This window comes from Salmo trutta, chromosome 28, assembly GCF_901001165.1.
Source record: "Salmo trutta chromosome 28, fSalTru1.1, whole genome shotgun sequence".
Classification (NCBI taxonomy): domain Eukaryota; kingdom Metazoa; phylum Chordata; class Actinopteri; order Salmoniformes; family Salmonidae; genus Salmo; species Salmo trutta.
The window spans coordinates 30391964-30405050 of NC_042984.1; the positions used below are offsets into that span (position 1 = coordinate 30391964).

General features: G+C 43.0%; 1 protein-coding gene across 2 annotated transcripts; it reads left to right on the forward strand.

Moving 5' to 3' along the window:
- The first annotated feature begins 1455 nt into the window (after positions 1–1455).
- nsfl1c (NSFL1 (p97) cofactor (p47)) lies at positions 1456–10959 on the forward strand. 2 transcript variants are annotated; one of them, XM_029719584.1, is made up of 9 exons: positions 1456–1593; positions 2299–2405; positions 2558–2635; positions 8223–8388; positions 8523–8618; positions 8741–8853; positions 9081–9218; positions 9841–10011; positions 10106–10959. In XM_029719584.1, the coding sequence occupies exons 1-9, from the start codon at positions 1492–1494 to the stop codon at positions 10266–10268; spliced, it is 1134 nt and encodes a 377-aa protein (XP_029575444.1). In that variant the 5' UTR covers positions 1456–1491; the 3' UTR covers positions 10269–10959. The 2 variants fall into 2 exon arrangements, with proteins under 2 accessions (XP_029575444.1, XP_029575445.1); XM_029719585.1 differs by having other exon boundaries at positions 8744–8853.
- Positions 10960–13087: the final 2128 nt, after the last annotated feature.

Here is a 13087-nt window from a genome sequence, read left to right on the forward strand (position 1 = left end):
GGGGAGGAGACAGGTAAAAGCAGGATTTTTAAGCCTTGAGACAATTGAGACATGGATTATGTATGTGTGCAATTCAGAAGGTAAATGGGGAAGACACCGGTTTGTGTCAAGAACTACAACGCTGCTGTGTTTTTCACACTCAACAGTTTCCCGTGTGTATCAAGAATGGTCCAACACCCAAAAGACATCTAGCCAATTTGACAACTGTGGGAAGCATTGGAGTCAACAAGGAGCCAGCATCCCTGTGGAATGCTTTCGACACCTTGTAGAGTCCATGCCCCGACAAATTGAGGCTGTTCTGATTGGGGAGGTGCAACTCAATATTAGGAAGATGTTCCTAATGTTTGGCATACTCAGTGCTCAGTGTATATACTAGATGGTTAGTGTTTAAATGCCTTCTTTATAGAGAGAAATAGTGAAGGCTTATTTTTGTACGGACTAACTCTGCCATGGTTCTTTGGACAAAGCCCATGGGAAAGTAAATGGAGTTTTGTAGGGTTTTTGGATAAATGCTGAAAATAAGGTCTGTGGTAAAAACAGGCTTAGGAGATCCGATACATTTTCATCTATGAACATCATCAGCTAACGTCACTTTTTGTGAATTTGGAAGCATTTATGTAATAAAAAGAAACACCAAGCACATAAAAGGCGTCATAATTCATAAAGGTCAGGCTAACTGACTGATATTATAAAACAAAACATATAAGATCTCCTAAGCCTGTGCTAAACTCAGATCTTATTTTCGGCGTTTATCCCCGTTCATTTTCCGCATAGGAATGGCTAAACAAAACAGAGGTAACTAATTTCTGTTTTTTAGGACTATAAGCTGGCGAGCTCTATTAGTGACGAAGAAACAATTAAAATAGAAATCTTATCAGATAGCTCAGGGGAATTCTTGAAGAATATAACTTATAAATGCCCAAACAGTATTTAATAGTAGAACTGATATACCCATCAGAACCCAAAATGTAAGCTTGTTTTGATTGTAAACAAACACCAATATAGATTTAAAAACGTGGTTAAAACTAAAATGTTGATCCCATTCATGGACTGTCTATGAATTTGAGAGTGGTTACACTGCTCCAGTCCAATCCCTCAGCTGTTTAGAAAAACGTTTTGGATGATTCAAATCCCAGATTGCCCATTTGTTAATAAGGCAGAAAATACCGGTATATTTGTTATGGTAATACTAGCCTCTACCAGGCTTTCTTCACCTCATCTTTGTGAGTGAGGCCTGGAAGCAGTAACTATGGTAATAGCCTACAGATAATACCGTTTTAGATATAAATGTCAAATCTATGTGAAATATTATTCCTCCAAATAAAATGTATTAACTTTGTCAGGAAAATACAACACGTCATAAACATTGTTCACATGTAGGCCTGTTTGCCTTACCCTCCTGTAGCCTACTGCATTTTGCTGAGATAGGAACCAAGTTGGTAGATGTTTCCTCAACTGGAGTCGGAACAGTCATTGAATGGGCATATCAAAATGGCGGACCAAGAATCGTCGGTGAGGGAGTTCGTTGCGGTTACTGATGTTGATGAAGAGAGGGCCCGTTTTTTCTTGGAGTCTGCCGGTTGGGATTTGCAGGTACATGCTGATCACATCGACCTACATGTGATATTTGAAGTTAACTCACAACAACATACGAATGACAGTATCTAGTTAGCTAGCTAACACTTACTAGCAGGCTAGCTATCGTACTAGTTTCTGCTGGCGATTTGTGCAAGTCACTCTTTCTCACAACAATAGATCGAGTGACCATTGCGGTCATATTCCCTGGTATCTAGTTATATCTACCAATCAGTTTCACACAGATACCAATGTTTTACTACCACTGTCTAGTAGCGAGTTTAATGTTAACCTGCTAACAAATCCGTTTCATTTATGAATGGCTCACTGCGTTCTAGCTAACTAACGTTATCTGGCTAGCTAGCAGATTAGCTAGGTGGCTAATTTAGCTAACTATTGTAACTAACGCGTTAGCTAACTATCCGATTGTCAGATATTATGATCCAGCAGTAAGCCAACTTCATAACAACATTTTCCAACTAGTCACTGAGATGATGGCTAACGTATCAGATGTTTCCCATCCTAACGTTAATTGCTAGCAAGTATAGTATGTAGAACATCCTCCTCAGCTAACTGCTAGTAGGTAGCTACTTCTTAATTAGGCAAGTTCACAATTAAGCTCTAACTAGCCAACGTTAGATAGCTAGTAATCAGCTTTAGACTATGACTAGACATTGAGATCTTGATGTTTGAATGACATGGCATCTTGGTCTATTTCCTTAGCTTGCCCTGGCCAGTTTCTTTGAAGATGGTGCTGAGGATGACATAGTGACACTACCTCAGCCAGAGAGTGGTGGATCCTCTGTGCCTCGTTCCACAGGGCCTGGCAGGTACATAGCTAACTGTACCATTAAAACAGGATGCCCATGTCCTTTCAGTGTTGCCTTTGTCATATTTTTTTATGATTATTCTATGAAACATTTCATGTTACATGATTAATGTTTGACCCTATTGTCATTCATTGTTATTTTGTTATGTAAAGGAGTGAAAATAGAGTGACCTCCTTCAGGGATATGATGCACGAGGAAGAAGATGACAGTGACGAGGAGGAAGGGGAAAGGTAAGTCTCTTTACTTCTATGACTTTAGGGTGTATGCATTTCACATTGCATGTAGGCCTAGGCTATGTGTATTTTGGACTGAGTGTAGGGTGCCTCCAGAATGTACCAAAACTATTTTGGTTTCTCTATTCAGTTCTCTCTAGGCTGGTATTGCTTTCTGCCGCATCAACAGATTCTGCTGGGTGGGAGTGGGTCCCTGTGTTACTTGTCAACAGTAGCTGTATATTTACCATCACAAACCGATGCTGGCACTAAGACCGCACTCAATGAGCTGTATAGGGCCATAAGCAAACGAGAGAGTGCACATCCAGAGGCGCCGCTTCTAGTGGCTAGTGATTTTAATGCAGGGAAACTGAAATCCGTCTTACCTCATTTTTACCAGCATGTCAACTGTGCAGCTAGAGGTGAAAAACTCTAGATCATCTTTACTCCACACACAAACGCATACAAAGGTCTCCCCACCCTCCCTTTGGCAAATCTGACCATAACTCTTATCATCCTGATTTCGGCTTACAAGCAAAAACTCAAACAGGAAGTACCAGTGACGAGCTCAATACGGAGATGATCCGATGAAGTGGATGCTTAAGCCACAGGACTGTTTCAGGACACACCAGTCACCGCCTTCATTAACCTGTTTGGCGCAGGCGTGCTGCTAGCGACCCACCTTGACAACATCCTGTGAAATTGCAGAGCGCCAAATTCAAATGACAGAAATAGTAATAATAAACATTAATGAAAATACAAGTGTTATACATCGGTTAAAAGATTAACTTCTTGTTAATCCAGCTGCTTTGTCAGATTTCATAAAGGCTTAAAGGCCTAAGCGTAACGTGATTATCTGAGGACAGCGCCCCGCACACAAAAGCATACAAACATTTTCCAACCAAGCAGAGGAGTCACGAAAGTCAAAAATAGCAATAAAATAAATCACTTACCTTTGAAGATCTTCATCTGGTTGCAATCACAAGGGTCCCAGGAACACAATAAATGGTTGTTTTGTTCGATAAAGTCCTTCTTTTTATCCCAAAAACTCTGTTTTGTTGGCATGTTTTGTTCAGTACTCCACTGGCTCAAAGGCGGTCAAAACATGCAGACAAGTACATCCTAATAGTATCGGTAAAGTTCGTCGAAACATGTCAAACGATGTTTCTAACTCATCCTCAAGGTGTCAATTATCTAAATAATCAATAATATTTAAACCGGACAATAGCGTATTCAATAGATAGGAAAAAGAAAGAAGTACTGCATGCTTCCCCGGTCCCCTGACCAAAAGGTATTTTTCTTCATCGTTTTTCAGAAAACAAGCCTGAAACCATGTCTAAAGACTGTTGACATCTGGTGGAAGCCATAGGAACTGCAATCTGGGCCCTAACCAATTACATAGTCAATAGGCATTCAATGGAAAACCACTAGCATCAAAAAAATCCCACTTCCTGGATGGATTTTCCTTGGGTTTTCACCTGCCATATCAGTTCTATTATACTCAGACATTATTTTAAGTTTCAGAGTGTTTTCTATCCAATGCTACCAAGAATATGCATATCCTAGCTTCTGGGCCTGAGTAACAGGCAGTTTACGTTGGGCATGTCATTCATCTGAATTTCCGAATACTGCCCCCTGTCACTAAAAAGTTAAGTGCATCAACGATGTCATCCCCACAGTGACAGCATGTACATATCCCATCCAGAAGCCATGGATTACAGGCAACATCTGCACTGAGCTGAAGGCTAGAGCTACCGCTTTCAAGGAGCAGGACACTAATCCGGACACTTGTAAAATAAATCTCGCTACGACCTCTGAGTCGTCAATACAGCCGGCTCTGATGCTTGTCAGATGGGGCAGGGCTTGCAAACTATCATGGATTACAAAGGGGAACCCAGCCGCGAGCTGCCCAGTGACGCAAGCATACCAGACGAGCTAAGTTTCTTCTATGCTTGCTTCGAGGAAAGCAACACTGAACCATTCATGAAAGCACCAGCTGTTCCGGATGACTGATCTCACTCTCTATAGCTGATGTAAGTAAGACCTTTAAACGGTTTAACATTCACAAGGCCGCGGGGGCAGACGGATTACCAGGATGTGAATTTGGACCATGCGCTGACCTGCAAGTGTCTAAACTGACATTATGAACCTCTCCCTGACCCAGTATGTAATGCCTACATGTTTCAAGCAGACCACTATAGTCCCTGTGCCAAAGTTCGCCAAGGTAACCTGTCTAAATGACTCTCGGGACGTAGCACTCGCATCTGTAGCCATGAAATGCTTTAAAAGGCTGGTCATGGCTCACATCAACATCAACAACGACATCCCAGACACCCTGGACCCACTCCAATTTGCATACCACCCCAACAGATCCACGGATGATGCATTCTCTAATGCACATGCACTCCACACTTCCCTCTCACACCTGGACAAGAGGAACACCTACAGTGCATTCTGAAAGTATTCAGACCCCTTGACCTTTTACACATGTTGCTACATTACAGCCTTATTCTAAACTGGATGAAAAAAATATTTTTCCTCATCAATCTACACACTATCCCATAATGACAAAGCAAAAACAGGTTTTTCAATATTTTAGCAAATCTTTTAAAAATAAAAAAATACATTTACATACGTATTCAGACCATCCTTGAGATGTTTCTACAACTTGATTGGAGTCCACCTGTGGTAAATTCATTTGATTGGACATGATTTGGAAAGGCACACACCTGTCTATATAAGGTCCCACAGCTGACAGTACATGTCAGAGCAAAACCCGAGGCATGAGGTTGAAGGAATTGTCCCTAGAGCTCCGAGACAGGATTGTGTCGAGGCACAGATCTGAGGAAGGGTACCAAAACATTTCTGCAGCATTGAAGATCCCCAAGAACACAGTGGTCGCCATCATTCTTAAATGGAAGAAGTTTGGAACCAACAAGATTCTTACTAGAGCTGGCCACCCGGCCAAACTGAGAAATCGGGGGAGAAGGGCCTTGGTCAGGGAACAGTGGCGGTTCTAGACCATTTCAACTGGGGGGGCCAAGCTGGGGCCAGTTGTACTGTTAGAGGGGCCAGTTACATTAGACGTTATTGTTGTCATATCGTTTTCTTGACTGCATTGCAGGCATTAGCAGGCAAAAGACCATGTTCATAATCATCATCGTTGCCACTGTCTAATAACGGATGTAAAAAAAGAACGATAGCAAAAATATGTTATGTAAAAATGATTTCATACTGCACATTTAGGGGGGCCACAAGGGAATCCAAAATTGTTGTCACAGGGGCACTGCCAACCCCCCCCCCCCCCCCCCCCCCCCGAACCGCTAGTGTCAGGGAGGTGCCCAAGAACCCGATGGTCACTCTGACAGAGCTCCAGAGTTCCTCTGTGGAGATGGGAGAACCTTCCAGAAGGACAAACATCTCTGCAGCACTCCACCAATCAGGCCTTTATGGTAGAGTGGCCAGACGGAAGCCACTCCTCAGTTAAAGGCACATGACAGCCCGCTTAGAGTTTGCCAAAAGGAACCTAAAGGACTCTCAGGCCATGAGAAACAAGATTCTCTGTTCTGATTAAACCAATGTTGAACTCTTTGGCCTGAATGCTAAGCGTCACGTCTGGAGGAAACCTGGCACCATCCCTACGGTGAAGCATGGTGGTGGCAGCATCATGCTGTGGGGATGTTTTTCAGGGACTGAGGGAAAGATGAACGGTGCAAAGTACAGAGAGATCCTTGATGAAAACCTGCTCCAGAGCGCTCAGGACCTCAGACTGGGGCAAAGGTTCACCTTCCAACAGGACAAAGACCCTAAGCACACAGCCAAGACAACGGAATGGCTTCAGGACAAGTCTCTGAATATCCTTGAGTGGCCCAGCCAGAGCCCGGACTTGATCCCGATCAAATATCTCTGGAGAGACCTGAAAAATAGCTGTGCAGGAACGCTCCCCATCCAACCTGACAGAGCTTGAGAGGATCTGCAGAAAAGAATGGGAGAAACTCCCCAAATACAGGTGTGCCAAGCTTGTAGCGTCATACCCTAAACGACTTGGCTGTAATTGCGGCCAAAGGTGCTAAAACAAAGTACTGAGTAAAGGGTCTGAATACTTATATAAATGTGATATTTAAGTGTTTTGTTCTTAATAAATTTGCAAAATTGTGTAACCCTTTTGCTTTGTTCTTTTTTGGGTATTGTGTGTAGATGTGGGGGGAAAACGATTTGATCCATTTTAGAATAAGGCTGTAACTTAATGTGGAAAAAGTCAAGGGGTCTGAATAGTTCCCCAATGCACTGTATGTGAGAATGATGTGCATTGACTAGCTCAGCATTCAACACCTCATTACTAAGCTCAGGACATTGGGACTGAACACCTCCCTCTGCAACTGGATCCTGGACTTCCTGATGGGCCGCCCCCAGCTGGTGAGGGTAGTTAACTAGACATCCGCAACACTGGCCCCTCAGGGGTGTGTGCTTAGTCTCCTCCTGTACTCCCTGTTCACCCACGACTGCATGGCCGTGCACAACTCCCAACACCATCATTAAGTTAGCTGACTATACGATAGTGGTTGGCCTGATCACCGACAACGATGAGACAGCCTATAGAGAGGAGGTCGGTGACCTGGCAGTGTGGTGCCAGGACAACAACTTCTCCCTCAAAGTCAGCAAGACAGAGTGCCGAGCACGCCCCCATCGGCGGGGCTGTAGTGGAGTGTGTCGAGAGCATAAAGTTCCTCGGTGTTCGCATCACTAAGGAATTATCATGGTCCACACACACCAACACAGTTGTGAAGAAGGCCTGACAATGTCGCTTTCCCCTCAGGAGGCTGAAAAGATTAGGCATATGCCCTCAGATCCTCAAAGTTATACAGCTGCACCATTTGAGAGCATCTTGACTGGCTGCATCACCGCTTGGAATGGCAACTGCTCGGCATCCGACCGCAAGGCGCTACATAGTCTAGTGCGTACGGCCCAGTACGCCACTGGGGCTGAGCTACCTGCCATCCAGGACCTCTATGCCAGGCAGCGTCAGAGGAAGGCTCTAAAAACTGTCAGACTCCAGACACCCAAGTCATAGACTGTTCTCTCTGCTACTAAGTCTGGAACCAACAGGATCCTGAGCAGCTTCTACCCCCAAGCCATAAGACTGCTAACTAAGACTGCTAGTTATTCTGGGTTAACTAATTATTATTATTGGTTAACTATTTAGCTATCTGCATTGACCCTATTTGCACTAACTCTTTTGACTCATCACATACGTTGCTGCTACTGTTTGTCTATACTGTTGCCTTGTCACTTTATCCCTACCAATATGTACCTCGTATCCCTGCACTTTAACTTGGTACAGGTACCCCGTGTATATAGCCAAGTTATCGTTACTCATTCACTCCTCATCTTATAATATATTTTTTATTGCTCTCTGATTTGTTGGGAAGGGCCCATAAGTAAGCTTTTCACTGTTAGTCTACATCTGTTGCTTTTGAAGCATGTGACAAATAAGATTTAATTTATTTGAATCACAGCACTGATGTTGTAACCAGAGGCTGCCTCTTGGACAAGATCCAAAATTCTGATTGTGTTGTATCCACATTCTTCCTTTGCTTCCCTCTAGGTTCTTTGCTGGGGGTTCTGAACGCAGTGGGCAGCAGATTGTGGGCCCCCCCAAGAAGAAGAGCTCTAATGAGGTGGTGGAGGACCTCTTCAAGGGGGCTAAGGAGCATGGGGCCGTACCTGTGGAGAAGGCTGGGAGAGGCCCAGGAGAGCCTAGTCGAGCCAGGGTAAGAAAAGCTTCTCAGTAATTGTGTCCTGCACCTATGTGTTATTATCCCTGTGTTTTGGAATTGACCTTAAATCAGAGGTAATGGTGTATAATGTTTTGCTTACTCTTTTTCTCCTCTAACCCTCCCTCTAGCCGTTCATTGGCGGTGGCTACCGGCTTGGTGCAGCGCCTGAGGAGGAGCCTGTTTATGTGGCTGGAGAGAGAAGAGCTGCTAACAGCCAGCAGGATGTTAGTGTTTGACAGTGAATTTATTTTAATAGATATTTTGTATTGCTAGTATAAATTTGATCTCGGAAGAGTACATTTACTTTAGTATACTTGATGTAGCCTATTTTCTTTACTACGTGCTGAAGGTGCATGTAGTCCTGAAGCTGTGGAAGACAGGTTTCAGCCTGGGCGACGGTGAACTCAGAAACTACAGTGATCCTGGCAATGCCATTTTCCTGGAGTCCATCCGTAGGGGGTGAGTACACTGTCCATACTGTCTGCTTGTCATACTGTTTATATGCGTGACTGCATGTCACGCATATAATGTCACATGTTTCTAAATCCATTTACTAAGTTAGAAATTAATTTATGGCATACACATTCTGCTCAGCACTGGACAGCTGGGGGACACATGTCTCTCTCCTGAAGTCTGTTTCCTCATTGCTGAAGCATTGTCATAATAGAAGTCATTCCTCCTTTCAGGGAAATTCCTTTGGAGTTGAGACAGCGTTCCCGGGGGGGTCAGGTCAACTTGGATATGGAGGACCATCGGGATGAGGACTTCTCGAAACCCAAGGTTACCTTCAAGGCATTCGGCGGGGAAGGACAGAAACTGGGCAGGTGAGCTTGGATCTATTCTGAAAGAATGCATCACCTAGAACAGTGTTTCCTAACTCAGGTCCTCCAGTACCCCCAACAGTACATATAACTTGTTGTGGCCCCTGACAAGCACACCTGATTCTACTTGTCAATTAATCATCAAGCCCGTGGCAAGTTGAATCAGGTGTTTTTGTCCGGGGCTACAACAAAAATGTGTGCTGTTGGGGTTACTGGAGGACCAAAGTTGGGAAATACTGTTCTAGAAGGGTAATGTAAATTGTATCGACTCGCCTGTCTGTCCACCTGCATGGAAGAAATAACCTGTTTTTCATCACTGGTTTTTAGATTTGGTTACAGACCAAATATTCTCAGATTAAATGCTTCTACACCTGCATTGCTTGCTGTTGGGGGTTTTAGGCTGGGTTTCTGTACAGCACTTTGTGACATCAGCTGATGTAAGAAGGGCTTCATAAATAAATGTGATTGATTGAATAGGGTGGCTGTTACACCTTATTACCACAAGGGGGTAGAAAAGGAAATTATGGCACAATGTGATATGGTATTTCATTACCTTTTTTTATGTTTTCTAGATATGTAACTGTCAAATACAGTAATCACAATAAATGTCTCTTTCCCACCTCAGTGCCACCCCTGAACTGGTGTCTGCTCCACGTATGGGGGACCAGGACCAGGTAGCCAGTGAGGCCCAGGCCATCGCCTCTGTGAACCTGGACGCCTCCCAGCCTGTGACCAACATCCAGATCAGACTGGCCGACGGGGGAAGACTGGTGCAGAAGTTCAACCACACTCACAGGTCAGTTTTGGAGCCATTAAGCTCTACATCGCCTTACTCCCACCATTACAAACAACATATGAAATATTCTATCTATCATTTCTCTTGTCAACAGGGTGTCGGACGTGCGTCAGTTTGTGGTGGGAGCTCGACCTTTAATGGCCGCGACGGAGTTTGTGCTCATAACAACCTTCCCCAACAAGGAGCTGACTGACGAGAGCCAGACGCTGCGGGATGCCAACCTGCTCAACGCAGTCATCGTGCAGCGGCTAAAGTGATGGAGCCCCCTGGTGGCCTGGCTAGTTCAGTTCTTTGATCCCCCTGAGGGACGAGACACCATGGACTTATGGACTTCTAATTCCTTTTTTTTTCTATAGTGATACGTTTTCCCTCTTCAGCAGTTTGAGGGGCAAATGTGGGGAACGGATAGGGCTTCAAAGAAAGGCAGAAGAAACAGTGGATTTGGTGGTAAAAGCTTTTTAGAAAGTATTAGGTGAACACGCACAGTAACAATAAAGCTTTCTTAAGTTTCAGAGATTGCTTTAGATGTTCATAATACTGTCATTCATATTGTTCATCACTTTCTATCTTCCACTTATCTCTCCTTTGGCTCAACTGTTGCCTTTTAATTTGGCTTTTTCCACACAAGTTGCCATCAGGTCAACCCAACTGCAAATGTACCCAATGTATCCCAGTAGCCTTGTGCTCCCATCATATTCAGAATCTCAACAAAGCGTCAATACAGTCCCAACACTAAGGCATTTTGATGCGTAACATGTAATGGCTAGATTGCTTTACTATCAAACTAATGATTGAACAGAAACTCACTTTATAACTTGTAGACAATGGGTTTTAGGGGCAGGTTGATCTCACTGATCTCTACGCAGCCTTGAACAAAAACAGGACAGTTGGAATGATTGTTTGGACCTCTGGAAGGTAATTCAATAAATTTGTTTGATGTATATGGAATTCCTAGTCTTGCTATTTTCTATTATGAAGAGTTATGGAACATATGATTACTTTGATTACATATGATAATTTCAAATTGTTATTAAATCCATTCTTGAAGAAAAATGGTGCTTTGTTTTTCAGCAAGGCAGTCTGATGATATGCTAATGTAGATGGTTCATTGACCCGTGAATGCGAAATTGGTAACTGTAAGTTGGGTTAGCTCCCCAAGCAAATGGCTTTTGCTCAGCGGGCTAACGGTCTTGGGGTATGCTTGAGACCTAGGTTTGAACCATGGCCTAGTCAATCAAACTAATCTGCTGGAATATGGAATGCTGTTTGTCTATCACTATATTATAGTGCTTTAACAGAGTAGGCCCATTAAAACGTTTATTTTTTTACATTTCCAATTTAGGACATTTAAATTAGTTTTTTTAAACTAGTGTGCAGTTGTACAAACCAGGGGAGGCTCTTCAGAGGAAGGGGAGAACCATCCTAGTCAATAGATAGAACTAATCGGACTATATTCACGTCATCAAATAGCCGATTAAAAAACAGCATTGCAGTTTTGTAGCATTCCACTACCATTCCGTCCAAAAAATAATCTAACATGAATCATGTAGCAGATATAGGATATGGTAGAGTGTGTGGCCTTTTCTGTAGCTGACAGGTCAGAGATAAAATGTATGATAATGTAACGTTAATGAGAAACTTTTTACATCGTGCAGGTTTCTTCGATCAAACAGCCTAACCTAAATGGCGCTGTATCAAATAAAAAATATGGTAATGTAACAGTTAAAATACTTTGAATTTCACCAGGTTCATATATTAATATAGCATGTTGATTTGTTATGTATGCCTGCATCCTGGGAATATGGGAGTATACTTACGTTTTACCCTGCGTGCTCAAATCATTTTGATGCACTATGAAAGGTGGGCCCGCTTTTTCTGTCTTCAGAAAATGTTGATTCCTTTATGCGCGAAGTCATACACTGTGTTTTGTTCATGAATAATGTTGTATGTTTAGAGGTTACTCATAAGTGGAAGTAATTTTACTTTTTGGGGATATTAACATTCTGAATTCAACATGTGGTTACTAGCTAGCTATGGTATTGTGTGAACGATGGCTAGCTCCTCGACTGATCCCAGTCCTTTGTATTTGTGCGTCTGTTGTAGAAAGTGGCGACGATTCGCAGAACATATTTGTGCTCTACAAATGTTTTGTCTTTTCTTTTGGATGCAGAGAGTGAGTTCTGAGTCATTAAAACTACCTGATCTCCGAAGTCCACGTCTATAGTGTCAATCAACCATACACAACGCAGAGGTGCAGTACACCACCGGTTACACTGACATGTTAACAAACAACATATCCTAAAAACAGGACAGGTCAACGTAAAATGGACAATATACAGTGGCGACCCGCCATTCAGGGCAGGTGGGGCAGAGACAGTTTTTTGTTGTTGCATGTTAGTTTGGCATTAATGTGTCACAGATTGCAAACAAATGTAAAAAAATAAATAATAATAGTCATTGAATTAATAAAGCCGCATACAAACATGGTCTCTTTTTTGCTTTCTTGAGTAAGGCAGCTCCAAAATGCAGGTGCTTCCGCAGAAAATACGTGTGTAGGGGTTGGTAATGTTCTCTAGTTGCGCCGTGATTGGCTCAGTGTTCTGTCGCTCATGGGGACACGAGCGAGCTCAAATTCAAGCCCCTTGGGTGCTGCCATAGAGTTACATTAGAAGTGCCATTCCAAGAAGGATCAAGGTCATTGTCAACAGATAAAATGAAGTCAAATCGCATATCTACAGCAGCTTTGATTGGACTGTGAACATCATACTATCAACATCTAAGGTAGCAAGCTAGCAGTCATCATCATGAATCAAGTTGACAATCTATTGGCAAATCCTTTTTAATCCTTGTCATATGAAGAGAAATAATGAAGAGATTATAGATAAAACGTATCAGTGCTCATCGGCCATTGGACATAAACATTGCACAAGTTGGAAATGGCAAATTTAACAATGAGCGGTTTGGAAGGAATCAGTGGCTAACTGCAAGCTTTGCAAAGCAATCACTAGCCTGCTATTCAGTGGAGTGGATATGTGGTCCAAGTCTGGGTTAAATGGGTCTCTTTTCCAAGTTTAAA